This window comes from Molothrus ater, chromosome 3 (assembly GCF_012460135.2).
Source record: "Molothrus ater isolate BHLD 08-10-18 breed brown headed cowbird chromosome 3, BPBGC_Mater_1.1, whole genome shotgun sequence".
NCBI classification, from domain to species: Eukaryota; Metazoa; Chordata; class Aves; order Passeriformes; family Icteridae; genus Molothrus; species Molothrus ater.
In genome coordinates this window covers 15906386-15928996 of record NC_050480.2, presented here as the reverse complement: position 1 = coordinate 15928996, position 22611 = coordinate 15906386, and the positions used below count along the sequence as shown (strand labels likewise).

Genomic DNA, 22611 nt, shown 5'->3' with positions numbered 1-22611 from the left:
TATGCAGCTTCTGAGAGGGCCCATATCTTATTCTGAATAAGATAAGCAACCATTCAGTGCTGGACTCAGGTCTTTTGGTGCTGTCCAGCCTGGAAAGAAGAGGGCTCTGGGGGGACCTTACTGCAGCCTTTCAGTACTTACAGGGGCTTATAGGAAAGATAAGGACAAACTGTGAAAGGACAAGGAGCAACAGACAGTTTTAAAGTAAAGCAGGGTAGATTCATACTAGACACAAGGAAGAAATTTTTTACAATGAGAATGGTGGAACATTGGTACAGGCAGCCCAGAGAGGTGGTGAATGTCCCAGCCCTGGAAACATTCAAGGTTGAGTTGGTCAGGGTCCTGAGCAAGTGCAAGGTGCCCCTGCTCACTGCAGGACGAGATGATCTTTAGAAGTCTCTCTCATCCCAAACCATTCTGAGAGCCTACAATTTTTGCCAGAGATAACCTAGATTCCAAGAAATAACAATGTGCTCAGAAGACAAACCTGTATTTTCAGGTATGTGTTTTCATGAAATAATTGGAAAAACCATTGAAATAAAATTATAAATTAGAACCTAGCCACTCAGAGAAAAAATGGCATTTTAATGTAGCTAAGAGCTTGTAGTGTTTTATAACTGTTGGGAATCAAAGAGCAACTAATCTGTAAAAGAAGAGGGATTTTAAATTTAAATATGATTGCTAAAGCTGTTAGCATTCATCACAGTTCTACTCCAAAGTTCTTGCCAACTAACCCACTGCTAAAAGAAAAGAGTGCATCTTACCCAACTGTTGCATATTTTTGTCCTTCAACAATAAGGAATTCAGCTGGCTTTCTTTCTTCAGTAGCTAGATATTTTAGTAAGACAGGAAAAAGAGTGAGTTGAACTAAAAACAAGTGCAAAAAATGCTGTTTATAAAAATTCAGTGTTCACTTGATAAGGTTTGAAAAAACCCACAATTTTTGTAGCAAGCACTTCTGTCTTTTACAGTATTTATTAAATAGTTGATCACCCATCAAAATTGTTATGACCCACAAAATTACTTCATTATCTGCTATGATTTTAGATCAAAAAATCTTATAGTCCCACAGTCATTATGGACTTAAAAACTCCAAATACAACAGGTTACAAATAGAAAAAAGGCAGAAAAAGCCACTAGGTTTTCTACTATACGTTCTCAAGTGATTTGCTGTGTATATTAATATTTTAGCTTCAAATCACTTTTTCCTCAGGCTTCATAACAGAAGCTCTTACTGATACAGTTTTTCATGCTAAATTATCTGCTCAAAGGAGGCTGCAGGAGGTTATTTTACGAGCACTGGCTGACAAACATATTTTGGTGTCATGTTCATAACTGGAGTAATTATTGCTTTAATACACTCTCTGTTATCTGCTATGTTCCTTCTGGGAGATCAGGGTTTCTCCACCATGACATCACTGTATTTTCTTCCTTCTAATCTCTTGCCATTTTTCTCCCCCTCTCTGCATGCTTTCTTCCTCTTCTGGTTATTCACTTCCCCTCCACCACTGCAATACTGGATAAGTATCCCCACAAGGTAAGAACACATTAAGCATTCCCACTGTGCTTCCCCACTGGAAGTGGGGAAGGAGGAAAAAGTGACTTTTCTGAGGTCAAATGAGGTTTCTGTGGCAAGGTAAATAATTGAATGAACATGAGTTTTCCTTCCATGAGCAGCCACATGGCATGCTGCCTTTCATTTGAACTGGCAGATGAAGTAGTGCGAAGGAGCAGGCTTTGTTTCACGCAAGGAGGGCTGAGCACATGCACGTGCTCCTCAGTCCCTTGCAATTCATTAGTGGTACCTTCTGGGAAAAGACTGAATTTGTGCAGAGGCTGCAAGCCTCTACATTGGGAATATTTGTATAAAAAGGCAGCTCTCTCCCTGTGCTAACTCTTCTGGTGTTTCCAAAAAATAAACAGATAATCTTTCAGCACAAGATATTTCAACACCAGTAACAGAAAAAAATAAAAAGATAAGAGAACAGCTATCAACTTCCCATCCCCCAAAAGGACAGAGAGCAAACACAGATCCAGCGTGTCATCAGCATATGTCCATCAACATTCAACAGCAGAATTTGCAGATAATAAATTCATTTCACAGCAGGACTGCAAGACACACCTGTTGGTTTTTTTTCAGGGAGAGAAATTCTGCCATCTGACACGGAATCAACGAGGTCCTGGAACTCGGCAGGAACTTCAGCTTGCTTCCAGCGCTCATTGTCCAAAAGCAGGCTGGGACAAACACAAAAGAGAGGAGGCTGAGAAAGAAATACCTTGTCCTGACAATTCTGTTGACTGTAATGCTGAAAAACAACTTTAACAAAAACCACTGGCCCAAGATGTCATGCCAGTCATCTTCATGAGAAGGAGGCGCCCAACAATTGTCAGCAGCAAAATAGAACAACACTGTGCTGGTCTAGAGATCTCACAATTCATTCATTCAATCTGTCACAGGGGACCAAAAACTACACCAGGCAAAAAAGGTATTTATGAGATCATTGCCAATAAAATAATGGATAAATACTGGAATTTTAACAGCTTTTGAGGGATGAAGAGCAAACAGACTTGATGGATGTTACTGGCCAGGCTGTTTCTCTGAGAGGTTTGGGTTTGTTTTCTTTTTAGAAAATAGCTGAAAGTGAATTATTCTTAAACCCCTGAAACAGAGCAATCCTGCTCTTCAAAGCTAGTTTTGTGTAATTTCTGTAGCCATTACTGCTCTTATTTAGGTAAGTGTAGAACAATCCAGTTTGAAGAAACCAAGTTATGAAAACAGTAAAAGTCTAAACCAACTGGAAATAATTGAGGTTTAACACAGTTTTTTCACCCCCTGCTTTTAAGTATAACAAGCTTACTGATGTTCTAGGCAACAAAAGACTGTGTTCAGCTGGCATATGATACAGAAAATTATTCATGGAAGAACACAAATATTGTCTACCCAGAGGTACCTTAGTTTTGTCTTCCTCTCCTCATGAAACCTATTCACAAATCTATTGGCTTGACTCTGAAGAGCTCCTCTCAAAGACATGCTTTTCCTGCCACAGATCTGCTCAGTATCCAAAATAAAGCCTTCCATCAAGCGAGAAAGAGTAACGAACTCGTTGGAATTCAGCTTCTCTAGGAAGCCATCCTGCATGCAAAGAAAATCATTGTAAGGAGACATACCACCACAAAAATCCAGAGACATAGAGAAATAACTAGTCAGCATGTCTGAGGCCTACTACAGTTTGAAGAGGCACATTATTTAACCCTACATGTGACAGACAGAGTAGACTGCAGTGCAAGCTGCTACCTTGTCACAGACACACATTCTCTGCATGAAGCATCAAAGACAGCAAATCAAAATATTAAAAAGAGAAAGAAATAGGTAGAAGAAACCAACACTGCCTTGCAATGATTTATGTTAACACTGGTGTGCTCTGAGCATCACCATACAGAGCCTGTGGCAGCAGGAACAGTTTCCTTTCACTGATGCCACTTCAGAACCCTCATCAAAGCAGTAACCTGGAAGCAAATGCTCACCAAGCATGAGGCACCACCAGCAGTTCTGACTCAAGCTCCTCACCTTTGCTCTTGCCATGAGGAACTTAACTGAGCGATCGTGGCAGACATCAGAGGCGTTATAAAGTAACTCCTGGATATTGTTTGCCAGCCTGACCAGCTCCAGGTCAGTCAGTTTCATGTCCTCGCCGATCCTACAAATGACAGAACCAGCTGGCTGAGCATCAGTTTATGGAGCAAACAGTATTTTTGCACACAGAAAGAAAAAGCCTTGCAGCAATTGTCAAATGCAGTCAGTTAATCACCAAAGTCACTTTATACAGATGGGATCTTCTAAGCTGCTGTCAAGGTCCTGTCAGCCCCTCGTAGCAAGGAAATGCATAACAGCACATCCTTTTCTTTTTTTTTTGATTTTGCATTCTAATTGCTATTAATGGTCTAAGAGTAAACATGATATAGCCATTACTGACACAATAAATGTAATTAACAATTTACTGAGTTAAAATTGACCCAGCTCCTGTGAGACTTCAGCATCACAAGCATATGACAAATAAAACACAGCACTTTTCTTCCGATGCAAGTGTAAGGCCTAAAATAGATACTTCTGCACTCCCCACAGCCTAAATCTACAGGCTGTCATTCTATTACCTCTTTAGACTACAGGCTCTTAGGGTGGTACTTTTTAAAAGACCTTGTATGGCTTGTCTACTTTTCTGAGGCCAGCACTTAGCACAGCTCTGCTGCTCATGGTTCATGCCATTAGTGAAGATCACAATCTTCTGGGCCAGCCCAAGGACTGACAGCACGACAGAAGAGAACTCAGAACACTACAGAGCAACAACTGGGCCAACATTGTTCTGTGTATTTTTACTAGCCTGCTCCAAACACAGAGCAAAGGTGCAAACAAAACCAGAAGAGTGATGAAGTAAGTTCATTTTAGAACAAAGTTATGCAACCAGCCTCAAAACAACTTTACTCCTCAGAAGCTCTAGCTGGATGGTGTATTTTTAGTAAACTTGGCAAAGTGCTCCAGGCTAGCTTGGATTCAACCCCCTTCCCTTTTCCTGCTCTTCCATGTAACCCTGGACTCCTCTTCACATTTCATTTCTCTTCCAGCACACGACAGATGTTCAGACATACAAAGGCCTGTGTTTTATGCACAGCATAACTATTTAAAATCTATCTCCTTCAGCCAGCATTGTCATTGGTGGGGAAGGTCTCCATCAAAACTAACACCTGTTTCAACACCTAAATACAGATACTCAAGGACCAAGCAGCAAGACCAGGCCACTTGCTGTCTTCCATCTCTCAGAAGGGTAACAAGTGGTATTTTCAGTTTTGCTTCATATAACTCTGTATCCAGACATGCTGGTTTTTGAAGTGGTTCATGCCTGAGTCCCACACACATTATGCCCGGTTCTTTTCAAAAGATAGCTCTGACTTGCAGCCACAAGTAAGGGATGCATAAAAGGGTGCCAGAAGGTTGGAACTCTGGAGACTGGAGCACCTCAGGGCAACACTGCCTATGTAACCAAAGCACTGAGATGGATTAATTTATTTATTTATGCAAGTCAAATAGGTGATGACAAACAGAAGATTATTCTCTAGAATTTATCAAGGTGTATTCTATGAAGCCATCTTAACAAACCAAGCAAACAACAAAAAAAAAATCCCCATGAAAAATAAGCATAGGAAACATGGACAGGGAACAGAAATGCTTCTGCCTGCTAAAGGCATGACAAACAATCTGTCTTCCAGGGACTCATATCTATCCTGCTCTCTACACAAGCCACCTCCCAAAAAAAACTAACGGAGAAGGGGCTCTTTTCTGGAAGAAGTGACTAAATCAGTCCCTGTACCACTACATATGGAGGTGAAAAAAAGGCAAATGTAACAGTGCACTCTGATGGCAGTCTCTAGGGGGAGAGCCACTACACTTCACCTACCTAAGAAGCACATTCCTCCAAAGTCATTTTTGTACTGTGTGACCAGAAACAACCGCCTGCACCTCACCCTGGTTCTGGCCACGCTGCCAGGTGGAGACAGGCAGGGAGTTCACTCACATCATCTCCACTCCTCCTGGAGTGACAGAGGAGGACGTGTGCTCCTTGCTGGACGAGGAGTCGGTGGTGCACTCGGGCTCCGAGACGGAGTCGCTGCTGCAGGGCTCGCTGTTGGGGGACGTGTTCCTTTGGGAGGCCGAGTCGGCCGCTCCAGCCGGGAGCTCCCCGTCACCGAAGGCGTCGCTGATGAACATCCCCTCGTGGGTCAGGTAGGCCACCTCGCTGTCCACCAGGCTCTCCTTAGCAGAGTTCTTCTGCAGTGTATCCTCCAGGTCTCTGGTTTTTTGGTTCTTGTCTAGAACCAAGAAAACCACGCTACGGATAGTATTTAACGTTGCCTAGAATGAAATACAACTTTTATTACAAAAAAACACCCCAAAACCCAGTGCCACAAGTTTGTGCTAGAAAGAGATTTTCTTTGTTGTGTAATTAGTATTTAGAGGCAGATCCATTTGTCTGATGGCAACCAATATCTGATGTTTCTGAGATAGGTGAAAGAAACCTCATTTGGAGCAAACTAACACGTACAAAAGTCCTGTCCTAATCCCTAGCAGCTTAGAATAGAAGTAACAGAGCAAAAGAGGTATTATCTCTTTGTCACTGCTCTCTTTGTTAGCACTAATCATTTTTGCCCTGGATGCCAATATGCACATCTCCTTTCCATCAGAAGTTTGAACTCTACAAGATCTTAAGACTTCAAATGGAAAAACAACTTCATTCCCTTTAATGGCTGAACTGAATGAAGTTCTTTGTAGATGAATGTCTTACCTTTACTCTCTTGAGGAAGATAGTGAATTTTGAAAAAATATTCTTCAGTAAATCAAACCACTGAGGAAAATTCATCATCCTCATCTGGTCTGCAAGCCTAAAAAAAGAGCAGTATTCAGCAAATAGCAATTGTTTGCTGGCCATGATGCCTACTGGCACATACAGGAAAAGAAAACATGCTTTAAATGGAATTGCAAATATAAGGAAAACTGTGTAGACTTTTACCTGGCAAGCGACAGACATCACCTCCTAAACAACAGTCATGATCAACACAATGCAAGTGGAGAGGGGAAGGAGGGATATAGCATTAGATCATACTATCAGAAAATGAAAGCTTCACATTTACCCTTTAGCTCTTTCCTGGGCATAATGTTCTCTTCACTAGGATAAATATGTGTTACCTACAAGGGGTGGGGTTAATAACACTTTCACAAACCATGTGGTAGGAAAAAAAAATTTACAAAAAATCTACATGAAAATACTTTTCTAGTGTTAAAAAGTTGTGTTATTAAGCCCATATAAAGGCTCTATTTGCAAGGCATTGCAATGAGACCATGTCTGCTATTAAAGTACAAGTCAGCAGTTTGTGGCAAAAGAGCAGAAAAATCATTGACAGAACAAAAATTAAACCCTGTAATACACAGTTAGGACTCAAGAGCAGAAGACTAAACACTAAAGAATGGTGACCAAATATCCAATGTGTAAAAATGACCCTGTGCCCAGTCATTTCTCAATCTGGGTATGAATTCCATGCAGGTTTTGCAACTCACTTTGCTTTATCAGCTGGACTATTTTTATTATCTTGGGGTAACACTTTGCTGAGTCAAGTGAATCATAAAGCCATAGAAAAAACAGAAGCTGGCAGGGGCCCCTGGAGCTGGGGCCTCTGGAGCTGCCTTGGCCAAGCCCTGCTCAAGGCAGGTCCAACTGCACAGGGTTGCTCTGGGTCAGTCAAAGCCTGATCATGTCCCAGAACACAGATTGCACAGCTTCTCTGGGCTGTGTTCCAGTGTCTGACCAGCCTTCTGGGAAACAGATTCTCCCTACCATTCAACTGGAATTTCTCTTCTTCCACATTGCCCTTGGGGCAAACTCTGAGAGGAGTCAGGCTCCATCTCCATCTCTGCTCTGGCATTTGCCTTTGATGGGCTTGGTGAGGTTCCTGATGGACCATTTCTAGGGCTGAAGTTGTCTGGTCTCCTCTCTGGATAGCTCTTGTTCTTGATTATGGGGAACTTAAACTCATGACATGTTTTAATACAAAGTCCCAGATTATGGCAACAGGGAACACTTTCAAGTAGAGATGTATTCAAGAAATGTATGCTTCATGTAGTGAGATTCAGAGAATTTTAGTATTTATTTCAAGGGTAAATTTAAGGTGACATTAGAATATGAATGAGAAGTAAAACAATATCCACCCAGAGGTGGACAAAAGCAGAGTCTTAGGATGCAAGAGAAGAATAATCCTTAATTATAGGGAAATTTAAGCAAAAAATTAGAACAGTAAATTTATCTATGCTAAAATCATACTATCCCCACCCACCAGCACCACAAAAAAAAATCTGGCTGCATACTTACTTAACAACCACTTCTGTGTCTATTTCTTCTATCTGCGATACTGTATTAACCACACACTGGCAAATTTTAAGGGGGAAAAAAAACAAAACAAAAGAAGATCTTAGCTTCTTTCTAACCACTGCCGAGTGTCATAATAAACACATTAATCCTTAAGTTAAATAAGGAAAAGTAAAAGAAGAAAAGAAAGAGATACTTGTATCACTTAACAACTTATTTCTCTAAAAACACACACAAAAAAAAAAAAAACCAAAAAACAATCAAACCCCCCCCCCCCCCCCAAAAAAAAAACCAAAATAAACCCCCCAAAGCAACCAGCGCATACAAAACTGGCCAGCTTCTTCAGGTCTCCAGTACAATCAATTTTCATTCCAAACACATCTACAGTTCTACAGCCATTTCATTAATCTCTTTTCCCTTGTAAGCCTAAGGTACAAATCAACTCCACTCAGACTGAAAAAAGGCTTTTCCCCCAAATGCCAGTCAATAAACTGAACAAATGAGTAGCAGAGTGTGAACTCATCTTGCCTTTAAGCAAGTTTGTACAATCCCAATGGTGACTGAGGGCTGCCATCTCAAGCTACACAGATTTTACCTCTGTTCTGAATAACAGTGGTCAGTACAGAAGCTTCTGAAGAAGAACACAGCCTTGTTCTTGAACTATGCAGTGTGCTCAGTGCTTACAAACCTCTGCTCTTACACTTGCCTGGCAACAAAAACCTACTAAAATTCACTGACCAAAACAGCCCAGCAATGCATTTGAAGAGGAAGCACATTTGAGGTGTGGCAAGAAAAGAGTTTCCTTTATTAAGGAAAAGTACCCCTAAGAGTTGAGACAATGGGCCACCATACAAAAGCATTGCACAAACCACACAGGAATTACACAAATCCTGCCTATTTTCCTTACTGAACAGAAATTTACACTGGAATTTGATTCAACATTGTCTACTATTAAGCAGAGGGGAAACCTGAAAAATCAAACTTAAATTTTCCCAGCAGAATGGGAAAAGCATTTTGAGACTGAGAATGAGCAGAAAAACAGGGAGTACTACCTGTCTATTATAAGATAAAACAAAGAATCTGAAGGGAAAAAGAAGTCTCCTAATGACTGCTGATAGAGGCAAGTGAAAAGCCAGTGGAGACTGCCAGGGCAGATGAACAGCTTTATCCTGGTGTTATTCATTAATTCATTTTTTTTCTTAAATTTACTAGCAATATGGGCCTATCCACCTTGTACAACCAGAACAACAGAACCATGGGGCTGCTATGTGAAAGGGATTGGAACAGCCAAGTCTGGCTAAAAAACAAAAACCTTCAATTAAGAGTATTAAAAAACCAAATCCAAACTTTTGAAAACTAGGTTCCCAACCCAGCTCACAATACAACTGTGAACTGCAGACTATGCTATGAGGACAGGAGATGCCCAACTCAGCACCTATCTCCCAGCCTTTGAGATACAAATCAGAGGGAGTTCATAGCATATCAGAACATAACTCTAAAAAATCACCTGGCTCTAGGAAAAAAGAACCCCATTCTTACACCGTATTCTTACATATGTGGGAAAACAAACAAGATGAGTAAAACTGAAAGTATCACACACACCCTGTAAGTTCAGCCTGAGATCTGTTTGCAAACAAGTCTTCATGTCACTATCCAAATTACCCAATGTATTTCCCCCAAAGCAAGAATCTGAATTTTGTTCAATTATTCATTTTAGCTGGTTTTATCAATAAGGTTTTTTGTCTCGAAATACTCTGCCCTAAACGGCAAACCACCACACCAATGCAGAAAAGGATTTGGGGCTTAATTTAAGTTTTTTTTAAAGGTAAGCACTTCTACCTTCTCCATTACTTCACCTTGCTTTCTCAGAAATAGGCAAGGATATTTTCCAACCTTTTATCATGTGCCTGTGCTAGGTCTGTGTTAACATAAAGGCAAGAAATATTTTCTGTACCATTTGCCGGGAATTCATTTGTTTAAACTGGCAAGTTCTTTGATTCTCCTTTATGTGTTTACACCAAGAACTCCAGGGTTTTGCTTTACAGTGTGTTGGGAAGGAGAGGTTTTTAGTGTGGTTTTGGAGTGTTTGTTTTGTTGTGGGTTTTAATGAAATGTAGTGCTATGACACAACTCTACTATTTCAGAGAGCCACGTCTTAAGAGAAAGGGAAGTTCACAACAATGTTAATTTTACACAGAAAACAGGGAGCTTATGTTACCTGCACCTCCCAAAAATTATTCTGTAAAGACCTTTGTGCTTCAGGGAGCCCTTTAAGTGTCTGCAAGCTCAGCTGCTCTAACTGAGAGACCATCAGCCACCCAAAAACTTAATCAGACCTGTTATTAATGACTAAAAAAAATATTTGCAAGGGTAGAAAAAAGCTTGTCAGGTACATTAGAAATATTTGTCTTACCTGTTTAATTATATTCTTTGCAGTATTAATCATTTCATCTCCATATATTTCATAAAAATTTAGCTTTCTTTGTTTTAGAAGTCCAAATACTAGAGATACAAGTCTCTCCTATCAAGAAAAAATAAAATTAAAAAAACACACATGAAAAATATCAAGGTGAAGATAAGAAACAATTTTAAGAAATTGCACAGCAGTAAGAAAGTTCATGTATCAAGCACACAGTGAACAGCATTTAGGTCAATCCAATTCCTGCAGATGACTGCCAAGCTTTGCCTATACACAAAAGTTCCCTGTGGCAATACCAGCTGAGTCTCTTCCTCCCACCCCTTTTCCTGCCAATTCCTCAACTGGGCTGACTCACAAGTACTTAAACCTGTGGATATTTCTACCCATGAGTGAGTTTCCTGAGCCTGAGCAAGGCTGACAGTAAGCACAGCCCAAGTGAGAGGCTGCAGCACAGAGGGCAAGGAACCACAGGGCAGAAAGGGGAGCACTGCAGTGCTACTGCCACCCACTACGTCTCATAAATGGATTAAACAAGGCTGAACAGGTCATAGGCTCTAGCAATTAATAAAGAGCCCTACAGGCAAAATCCAGAAAAATCTTTTCTGGGCTAGAAAGCAACCACAATAGCCTAATCTTTGTATGTTTATGATCTTCAGAGGAATGAGGAATATATATCTATATATACTGGGAATGAAGCATGCATTCAGGGCAAGCATATGCTTGGTATAAGCACCCATAAAAGCATGGGGAGACAGAATGAGAACAACGTGCAAATATCAGCTTTCATTGCAAAACTTAAATTTTTACAACCAAGTATATCAGAGTCCATGTTCTTTTCCACTTACATGCTTAGATTCATGAAGTGAACTCAGTATACATTTAATCACAGAAAAGAGAACTGATTATTTTGAAAAAATGAAGTGGGCCTCGACTGCAGTTCAGAGTTTAAGTAGAATTATTTAATCTTATCAAGCACAAAAATAAATGGGCGGGGAGAGGTGTGGATGAGAAGTTAAATAGTCTAAAATTATAGTGTTGCTACTAGAGACCTGAGTGAATTACTTGGTGCTAATTAAGTACGTTAAAGATGCAAACATATTCATGCGACAGCTAATTTCAATAACAGACATACCTCTTCTAGAATTTGGCAATCATCTTCTAGGGGTCTATTTAAATCATTGCGAGCATAAGTTGAAAACTCTGCAATCATCATTTTATCTATCAGCTTTTCCAGTTCACAAAGCTGTGAGCCAAGATGCCTAAGAAAAACAGCCATTGAGATATGAGCTAAATAATCAACCTGAAAACGAATCATTAGTTCACAGTTGAAGAAAATAACCACCCAGCAGGAAATTTCCATGCAATCAACACTGGCTTAATGGGAGGCTCCAATCTTTCACTCCTCAGAGCAGCTGAAATCATGCATTTTTCAGAGGCACTGTCACCTAACACCAAAACATATGGACTTGAATATTGATGGAGGATAAAATTTGGAAGTAGGGCTTTTTTCTTTTTTTTGGAAGGTGGCAAGTACCTCTTTGCCCAATGAGGTGAACCAGAACTAAGAATACTCACTGCTTGTCAGCATAAAGGTGTTAAAAAGAAGGAATACTTCTTTTGCTTGTTGAGTTCCTCAGATCATCAGTCCACAAGTTCTTCTAATTCAAACATTTGAGCTTTTGATGTGATCATAGATTAAATTCACATGACAGGATTGCTTTCAAAGAATACATAGGAGTTTTTAAATTTGCCATTTTTTATGCTACTCTAAATGAAAAATATTTTTCCCAAGTATGGGAGATTTTAGACTATATTTTGCAGACTGTTGTCATACAGAACCACAAGGGAATTTCTCACATCAGAAATGTCAACCACCCTTTAAAAGTGTGAACTTCAGAGATGTCAAACACTACAGGCTTTTCAACTTCCACTAACAGCTGGGAACAAATATCAGTAAAAATCATACTGCCTTTTCTTTAACAAAAACAAACAAGCACGAACACTTTGCAAATGAGAATTAAGTGGAGCTGTGATGTTTTAGATAAGCCTAGATACAAAATGGGGGGGATGAACATGGCTTTCATTCAGTGCTGGTGTAGCTGGATCCTTTGCTGTCATGACTCCTGGCTCCTCTTCCTTGCAGAAACCCATATAGCCAGCACTGAGCTGAAGTCCAGGAATCTTGCTGGATCTGAGTTGAGCAGATTAACTTACTTATTTTAATTTCAAGATGACCAGGGATGTACCTGCTTTTGAAATTGTTCAGTAACTCATTGGAATGGACAAAGCAAAGATATTTAAAATATCTAACTTAAACAAAAATAGCTGTAGAAAATCTAAGACAGTTGCATCATGGGCACTGACTGCAGGACTAGGAGCCACAACACAAAGGCTCTTACCGAGGTAAGCATGAAGATGCTCCTTGGTACATTATTTCTGTGCTGAACTGCACTGAAACACACCAAAACCTGTCCTCTCAAAACTCAGCTATGGAAACATCCAACAACAGCTGCCAGCACTGGCCCTCAACACTTTGTCCAAGAGGTTCCAGTCCCTAGCAGCCACAAAAATCCCTCCAAACTGAAACATTCAGGAAAAAATCAAACCTTAATTCACACTCCAGAAAAACACCTTGGTAATTATCTCTTAGCAGGTACCACTGACACATCAGACCCTTTCAATGAATACTGAATATGACAACTCTATCATGGAAGATGACCACTGCAGGGTAAAGCTTCTTTTAAAATACACAAATGAGAACTATTTTTCCATGCATCAGCTTTTACTGAATAAAAGTGTGGTTTGCCAGCATACCTGTGGGAAAAAAACCCCCAAAACACAAAACAAAAAACCAAACCACCCTTCCCCCAACAAACAAAACCACCGTATCTCCATCACCCCAACAAGGACTGTGAAAGCAACGCAGGAAGTGTTTTCACAGATTTTTAAGTTAGTTAACACATTAGCTTTCTTTTGTAAAATTAAAAGGGTGAACTTGAAAAGGTTAGAGCTCTAAAACTTTAATCCTATCCTAGAGTAGTAGCAAGCAGTTACAACTGACACATATCACTGGTGACATTAACCCAGACTAAAGACATCAATGTATTACTTCACACAACCTTTATGATTTCTTCATTTTTTGCTACAACTAGAAACAAACCACATTCTTCTCTGCATACAGTGTGACAAGGGAAAAATTAATTGATGATTTGAGCAATTTTCTTACTGCTTTATATTTAATGATTCTGGCATGACTCAATTGAAAACATCAAATTCTACAAGCTGCCATGGCAACACTAAAACAAGATGTTGGGAGTTTTTTCATCAGATATTTAGTAAAAAATAGTAATTATTTAGAAAATATTTTTGCTTTAGAAGTATCTTGTTAAAATAAACTGGGTATTTAACTCAACAACTGCATCATTCTTGCTCAGAATAAAGCAAGAAGATACCTTTGGTATTTCTTGGGAAAAGCTGAAGAATATGTGCTTGCCACCAAGTCAGATTTTTTTTTTTTAATTTACTTCTTTTTAGAAACATTCCATTCTACTGAGAAGTTTTATCAAGACTTCCATCTTTCCACTGCACATTATTTCTTCACAAAAGCTATATACACAGGCCACTGTGAGATTTGGAAACTGTGCAGGGCTTCTCAGCTGCACTTGAATTTCTGGTGGGGTACATGACTTAGATAGCTCTTAACTCACCTTTGTGAGCCTTTACTGTTCAAAGCAGAGAGGCCATTTCCCACACACATCACTGTCTGTAACTACCAAAACAACCAGCTAGGCTTTACGCACAGAAATTATTCTTTACAGACAAGATAATTATCTAAATATGTTCCACACCTGAGGGTAATTTTGAAACAATGGCACATTCTTGGGACATCATGTCAATCAATGACAAGAGAATGGCACTCTCTGCTGACAGAGCACACAGGTTACCCAGCTGCAAAACACAGCTGATTTTGAGCGATGCTGTCACAGGGCTGTAGAACTGCACTAACTTGTCACCAAGGTCAATCCAAAGGTGACTCAGTCAAGGGCTGTGCACCGGAATCAAGTGATTGATAGCACGAACACTGAAGAGGACAAATGGCACTGAGGCATCTGAATAGAGACAAGTTACACTTTTTAGATGGTCTGTTTCTAGGTTTTTTTAACAAAAACACTTACAGTAACTTTACCCCAATAGCTTATTAGCTCTTTTCATTTTTTTTTTCATTTTTAATACTTTTTCTCGGAGTTTTTCCTGAGATCTTTTCTACGTAAAAGTTGAGGTTTTTCCGAACTAGCTAGAAGATGTGTTAGGAACTTGACAAAAGAGATGGACAAGAGCAGTAATTATATAAAGTTCTGAACATTCATGTTGCAGGTACTGAGCAGCAATCATGTTTCCATTAGGCATGCTGTGGACCACTGAGCTGCAGGAACCACAAAACCTCTGAACAAAGCACCCCTCACCCAACATCAACTTAGAAAACTTAGCACACAGCTCCTCAGCTGGCTGATGCAAGCCTTGGAGCTGATTTAACCGCACACTGCTTCTGCCAGCATCATGCCACACTGGCAGCTTTGCATGCACCACTTTTAAAGTACCTATATCTTATGACAGCTTATTTTACATCAGGTAGAAGGATTCTACTCTGTTAATATTCCTGCATGCTCCTTTAACAACTCCAGCCCAGGTCAGCCACTAAAGACACAGGCCCAAGGACCCATCCCTGGGGTGCTGCCTGCAGGAGGATCGCAGACCCCCACGTGGAAAACACCTCTCAGCTACAAGCCATGCAAGATGAAAGTCCAGCCACAGCTTTGCTCTCATCTCTGCACCCCTAAAACGTCTGTAAACCAGAACAGAGGACAAAGCATTTAGATGTCAAAATTTCATTCCACTCCAAAAAAAAAACACCCCATCTCTGGCAAAGGCATTAGTCACACTACGTATGCCACACTTACATTTTATACCTTCTGTATTAGGTCCTCTAAGAATGAATGAACAAAGGTGGAACAAATCCTTTCAGCCAACATAATTTGCTCAACACATTCCAGCTCTCTTGCATTTTATGTATTTCCTACATGGTTACCTACCGGAAACTGTGAATACCTTGAAGCTCCTGCTGTAACACCTCTTGTGTTGTTGCTATTAAGTCCAAAGCTCCAACATACTCCGAAGTGGAGAGCAGCAACTGTACTGTGGGCTGTGTTTGGTGTACAGTAGCCATTAACTTCAGTTTATTGTATGCTTTTATACAGTTATTTCTGGTGAGTGACAGTCTTAAAACTCGAAGCGACCCTTCACACATTACTTTATCAATTTTAGAGATTTTCTCTCTAAGCAATTTTACAGCCTGGGAGGTTTTCCTGAGGTAGTCCTGCAACTCATGCTGAGAGGTCATTGCATGAAAAAATGCTTCTGAACGGAGAGAAATCTGATGAGCAATATTGACTTCCACGATGTCCAGATAATGGCTCAGCTGGGAAGAGGAAAAAGCAACATTATTGTTATGACCTGGAAGCTTTATCACCATGCAAATACACTTTCAGAGTATTTGTCTCATTGTATCACAAGGAAATTTTGCTAATAAGAGTTAAATCCCTTTGTCATTGTGGTTTAATAACTTCTTTTTAAATTAACTCAAAATCACTGCGAGAAGATGGATTTGATGCCTTTCCTGCTTGAAAATAAAAAGTTAGAAAAGCAAATGAATCTAAAATATCCAAAGTTTTGTACCACACGGTTGCACACTGGCCACAGAATATGGACAATAACCAGGAGACAGCTCTGGATACTGGCTTGCAAGCAACAGTATACATATGCAGATAAGCTATGAAATTTGGGTCACTGAAGCTGCTAAAGTTGCAGCCACTATATTTGATGACACACCACCGGAATGGCTCTGCTTATTTAAAAAGCTGTAGTACCTTCTTTGTACAAAATCTCCAGGGTATCTCTGGCTGCAGTTGTACTTTTGCCAACGAGCTGGAATTATTACTAAGCCTTTTTCCTGTGTGCTGGCACTGTGGGATTCCCAGAGACAGTACACCTACATGTTCAGAACCTGAAATTCAAATTCTCTATGTCCAACAGTCACCAGACCACTGTGCTGGTCTGATTCTTTCACTGTAATAGCTCTGTGTTTTGGCTTAGGCTGAATATGCAAACTCCAAGGACTGAGGCTTTAGGATGCTCATCTGAATGTTAATGCTCAGATGACCTGGTTTCTCAGAGGTGCCAAGCATTCAAACCTCCTGCTGAATTCCAAAAGGCCAACCAGAGATGGAAAGGAAATCAGCTGGAGAATGTCTCCTTCTTGGAGTTATTTTCATACTGCTTCCCATGGATACACTAAGGATTTATACAACATACAAACCCACCTTTTTTGTTCACATCTAATTTAATCAGAAGCATCCTCCACCAACCAGCTGTGACACACCTAGCCACAGGGAAAGCCAAGACAGATTCTGACACAGGGATCAGAGAAAGGGCTATTACAAACAATTATTTATGTGATTGTACCAACCAGATGCCCCAGGTCCCTTCACTATGCTAAACAAGGTAGAACAAACAGAGCAAGCAGCACCTGCCTCAGAAAGCTCACAATCCCAATGTAGGGCAACACATGGGAGGAGGTAAAGAAGAAAACACCATGAGGAAATTTTTAAGTAGATCAACAACAGTCCAAAAGATCTTGCTTTAGACAAGGTTTACAAAATCCTGTTGAAAAATGGTGCCTGGAGCTAGGGACAATTACGGCAGCAGGGTGCATATTTACATGTAAGTGTAAGCCCCGTGCAGTTCAGAGGCTTTAAAAAGTAAAACAACAAACGTGGGCTCATTTCAGTCATATGAAGCAGTGTTTTCACTCCTCTGCATCAATGAGGGCTCTGGGTCTGCTTCAACACAAGTCCTTTCTGAGCGTCCATGCTGTTTCCAGGCACATTTTGGGAATTTCACAGCATATGCCAGACACTGCTTTTTCATCTTCAGACAGCAACTGCCCCAAAAAACTCCAAAGAAGCCTTCCTCCAACTTTAGATATGGAGGACAACCTAACACACCTTTGAGTTAGCCTCCAGCAGAACCTGTCACTTCTTCCTGAGTTGGCAGGAGAGGAGGAAGACTAATTCCCAGAAATTTGGAAACACCTTCCAGACAATCTCATGTTATTTTTTCCTAAGGTACCTTATTTTTTCCCAATGTACCTCACTACTCAGATTTTCTAAAAGCATTTTATGGGCATTTGTACTGCAAAGATGACTCATTATGAGATTTTCTATATTATGACTACATAACTAGCAAAAAAAAAAGATAAAAACAACCAAGAAGAGACTTCTGTTTCCAATATAAAAGAAACCGCTCTTTCATGTTCTTCTTTGTGAAATGCAAAAACAGACCAGTGCAGACAACAACAAAAGAGGAATCTCCTAAAACACAAACACCATAGGATTTAGTATTGCTTTTAGCATAGAAACCACAGTGCCTTGAATCTGAAATTTTCCTGAGATGTTGGAAAATAACAGTCTGACACAGTATACAACCTGTGCAATCCACCATTCCCTTCTATGGAACTGCTCTTCCTCCCTAAGAAAACTACTCCACACCTCTGAAGTTCTCCATATCCAGCTGTTTCAGTAAGTTACAGCTGTCGTGAAAAGCCAGTTGTTACATAATACACAGATTCTTTTTTTCCACATTTGACAGATTTACTGAGCAGGGAAAAAGAGCTCTCTTCCAGCAGGATGCTTCCTGCATGATTTCCTAACAATCTGAAGCCTGATGTAAAATGAGAGATAGCAAAGCCCACAATGATGCCTCAAGAAACACTACACAGCAGCAGCCACGGAGTTCCTTTGCAGTATCCACCAGCACTGATGGATAACCATAACTTGTGTCAAAGTTGTACCTTTTCTTGAAGTAACTTGGAGGAAGCTGCATCACGATTTCCTTTTCCACCAGCGGTACTAAAATGAGACCATGGTAAAACGGCATTAAATGTTAAGGAATCTTCCAAGGCAAAATCTGGTTTCATAAAAATCTGAAATAGAAAAACAAAAGAAATAAATGTGCCTCACTCACCCCTATATTTTTGCCCCAGTTTAACATATCTCCTGTCTCATTAAGCTAACAGAGACCTTAATTTGTTGATTTCAAAATTCAGATTTTCATTTATTCTGGCAAACAAATTCATTTCAGACCTTACAACCAATGTACTTTAAAAGCTTCTGGGATCTGACAGTCACATCCTCCTGAAAGTGGAAGTCACAGCTCCAAAATTACATATGGATTCAACCACCTGAGATGACCTAAACATGCCAAGTGTGCAAACATAGGCAGCTTTGAAGTGCAGGTGGGCCCTCTCAAGGATCTGAGCAAAGCTTCTTCACTAACAAGGGCATCCTGCTGCTATCTGCTCATTCCTGGGGCCACAGCTCCCACCAGGCTGATCATCCAGCTGGCTGTCAGGGCGCAGCAAGTATTTCTCTGGGAGGGAGCAGAGCCTCAAGCTGACATCCTTTAGGCAGGATGTAGCAACTGTGCTGGGCACAGGAAGAGTCAGTAACACATAACATTAACCACACCTCCTGGAGAACTATTAGTCTAAAATTCTCTCAGGTAACATTATTTATACTTGACCAAACCCTGAGCTTACAGGCAGGCAGTAGAACTCTCTTCCTTTTATTTATGAAGTGAAATTTTAAAAGGTTCAACGCAGACTGCAGCATCAGACCACACTCAAGCATTCTTGTTTCCTGGACTTTAAACACTGCAGTGGCAACTACTCAAGTCACAGCCTACACAACCGGCACAGAGATGCTGACCCATGTTAATAATCTGACTTCTTACTGTACCTATAAAAAATTATTCAGACTAAAATGGAATCTGGAGCTGTGTCTTTTGTGTCAGCCTGACACAAAAATCCACATCATGTATGCTCCATGCTTATATGCAAGTGAGCTCTGATCAAGGATTCAAATAGTTAAACCTAATGCCGAGTTGTACACTAGGCAATATTCAAGCTTTTCTCAAACTCTTCAGTTTTCCCTTCCTCCTAGACTGGCTAATTCTGCTCAGTTTTGAGGTCTTAACTTCATTTTATTGAAAGATGAAAAAATAATGGTAGTTGTATTATACTTTAAGGGAAAAACTGAGACCATGGAAACAATAAGGAAAAAAAAAGACAAAGCAAATCATCCTTAGTCTTTAAATTCTGAACACTACAGATCCTCTTAAGAATCAACCCAAGTCATCAGTGCGGACAAAATTTCTACAAAGAACAGAGTACATGCATATATACAATACTTTGTGTGAGAAAGCCTAACAACAGCTCCAGCCTGCAAGCAACAGTATATATATTCAGTGCCCAGAAGCCATACCTTAGGTACTTGCTCCAGATCTGTCCTGGATTTATCTAAAATTAAACAAAACACAGGTAGTCATTCATGAGCAAACAATAGGAAACAATTCCCTTGAACAAGTGAATCCCATGAGGAAGTTTTCAGGACAATGATGCCATGCTCCTCACAGAGGGGGAACTTGCTTACAAACTGAAATGAAACTTCCTGACTGAATATGAGGAGAACCTTGATGACATGAGGACAGTCAAGCATTGGAGCAGGCTGCCCAGAAGGGCTGGGTACTTCGGAGATTTTCCGGATATATATCTGTAGATACTTTCTGGATATTTCTATTTTTCTTGGTAAAGCTTTGAATGGCTTGGTCTGACCTCACAGCTGAACTGGCTTTGAGATGGCAGTTGCAATAAAGTCCTTCTGAAGTCCCTGCCAACCTGAAATATTCCGATTCCTTGAAGTACTCTTTGGTCCTTTGCAGTTCAGGTCTCATGCCCAGACTACTCAAGGGAGCTTGAACTTAGCTGCTTTGGCAGTGTCAGTGATTGACACAAAGCAATCCACTTAGCACTTCACATTCATTAGTGCACTGGCAAGGGCCAGTAAAAGGTCCTTCTAACATCATCCCAGTTTTAATGCTTCAGACTGAAGCTGCCCATATAATCACTTTTGCACAGCACTTGGAGATTGGATGCACAAAGACTGGCAACGAGGGCTCAGGCCAGAGTCCCAAGCACTGACCAAGCAGCACAGCAGCACTAATTCCCATGCTGACCTGACAATTGCACAGGGTGAGAGAACTGAGCTGGGAAAAGAGTTAATTCATTGTATCCCAGCAGAACTTGAAGAAACGGCAAATTCAGACTTTTGAAGTTCAGCCAAAATCCCCTGTCCCACCCTTACTCATTACTTTAGTGGGCATTATGAAGAAGGGGCACACAGGAGGACAAAAAAGTCGAGGAATTTAAAAGAAACAAGCCCATATCTCTGTTGCACAGTCTGCTCAACCCTGACAAACATGGCAAGTGCTACCCCAGCATCAGCTCCCATACTGCTCTCTTTGGTTTTTACTTCATTTGTCTCTTATTTGTATCAAAGTACAAAAGGCAATCTTGGAATCATCCTGCTGTCCTCAGCCTTTGGACAGACCAATTCTTACAGGAGCGAAAGGCTAAGTCTTGTGGGATGGAGTTAGAGGAAGACAGGAAACAGTAACAGCAGAATTTATAGAAAATCACAAGCTTCAGTTTAGCAAATGATGCTTCTACTAAGAACTATCCAGCTACACAAGCAGCTCCCAGTTACTTCGGTGACAGTAACTTTCTCTTTTTAAAACACTCACTCTTTTAAGATGGATTAAGGTAAGACTGAAGAAGGCACTTTGATTTTGCAGTATCGATTTATTTAAAAAAATATGGATATTGATCTAGTACCGATATCCAACTGTGACAGACAAAGACTCTCTAACAGTTTGAAGTTAGAAAGTGTATGTTTATTGTGACTGTGGGCAGCGTGAGGGATAGCTCCCAAATACACACCACAATTTATAGGTGATTACAGAGCCCTTTTATCTATACAAGTACTGAATATCCAAAATACAAATGCATATTCATAACTTTGGTACATCCCATTCCCTGCTTCATATGGTAATTAGTTCAAAAGCTATTAAGCATGCGTAGTTTGTTCCTCAAAATGAGTCGGTGGTCCCTTTCATGGGGAAGGTCCCAAAATGAGGAAGTAAATGAAGTCTTCCTCGTTCTGACCTTTCTACCTTTGCAATACAAATATGACAAATTAACCCATTGATAGAACTCCCATTTCCCATCTTCAATTGGTTTCAGAACAGAGGAGGCCTACAATGGTCTTATGTTCCTAAACGCTATTTATCAGTCTCTATATTCTTCATTATAAACCCAGCTAACCAAACATTGTGTTGACAAGCAATCAATTATTAGTTAACTACTAACTCCTAACTTCATCAAGGCCTACCCACTTATTTTAATTAATTCCAATAAAGCTTATCTCTAACTAAAATCTTGGCTCCTCTAAAATCTCTAGTTTATGTCTCAGTATGCAGCACAGACAGACTCATTCTCGAACAGCTATTCCAAAGTAACACCAATAGAGAGAAACCCCCAAAAGGGCTTCCTCTGGCACAGAAGAGGAGGAAGAAAGTCAGCAGAAACAACTTGATCAGAAGGAGTAAACTACTGAATCCTTTTTGCTGTATTACCTGTAGACATTGATATAGATAAGATTTATCAAAGAGATTGATAAATAAACCCTTTTATGCTAATGTTTTTGAGAAAGTAAATTAAAATAAATAATAAAAACTTTCTCCAAGTTATGAGTGCTTCTTTTATGTATATTTTTTTTTATTTTGCCCCTTGCCTTCCTTCCTGTCTAATTTCCTATTAGTTGAACTACTTCCATGAAGTCCTGAAATTCAGCCTCCAAGTGCAGGTTTAAGCGCCCCAGCACAAGGCAGACCTAGACATTCTGGAATGAATCATGTCAAGAGCCACAAAGATGATTAAGAAACAAGAAGGAGAGACTGTTTAGACTAGAAAAGGCGAGGGAAGGTCAATGTGCTTAAAGATCTGATGAGGGGGTGCAAAGAACACAGAGTTGAATTTTCTCAGTGGTGCCCAGTGCCAGGACAGGAGGCAATGGGCAGAAACTGATACATGAAAGATTTCATTTGAACACAAGGAAGTATTTTTACTGGGAGGGTGGTAAAACACTGAAACAGGTTGCCCAGACAGATTGTGTCATTTCCATCTGTGAGATTCACAACCCAACTGGACACTGTCCTCCCTGGCTTGAGCCGATAGTCTAGAGTAGATCATCTAGAGATATAATTTCCCACCTCAGCCATGACATGACCTTCATGGCAGAGATACAGGAATGGCACTGCAGCTCTTCACTG

At 40.3% G+C, this 22611-nt stretch overlaps 1 protein-coding gene across 1 annotated transcript in view; it reads right to left on the bottom strand.

Moving 5' to 3' along the window:
• VPS54 (VPS54 subunit of GARP complex) overlaps nucleotides 1–22611 on the bottom strand; it is a 48411-nt gene that overhangs the window by 13812 nt on the left and 11988 nt on the right. Inside the window, exons 6-17 of the mRNA XM_036380793.1 lie at nucleotides 19707–19741; nucleotides 18236–18367; nucleotides 15420–15805; nucleotides 11462–11588; nucleotides 10324–10431; nucleotides 7914–7969; nucleotides 6336–6432; nucleotides 5568–5905; nucleotides 3569–3698; nucleotides 2952–3133; nucleotides 2123–2235; nucleotides 765–828 (exon numbers count right to left, since the gene is read on the bottom strand). Of these exons, the coding sequence (XP_036236686.1) occupies nucleotides 765–828; nucleotides 2123–2235; nucleotides 2952–3133; nucleotides 3569–3698; nucleotides 5568–5905; nucleotides 6336–6432; nucleotides 7914–7969; nucleotides 10324–10431; nucleotides 11462–11588; nucleotides 15420–15805; nucleotides 18236–18367; nucleotides 19707–19741 (1768 nt within the window). The remainder of the gene's footprint in view (nucleotides 1–764; nucleotides 829–2122; nucleotides 2236–2951; nucleotides 3134–3568; nucleotides 3699–5567; nucleotides 5906–6335; nucleotides 6433–7913; nucleotides 7970–10323; nucleotides 10432–11461; nucleotides 11589–15419; nucleotides 15806–18235; nucleotides 18368–19706; nucleotides 19742–22611) is intronic.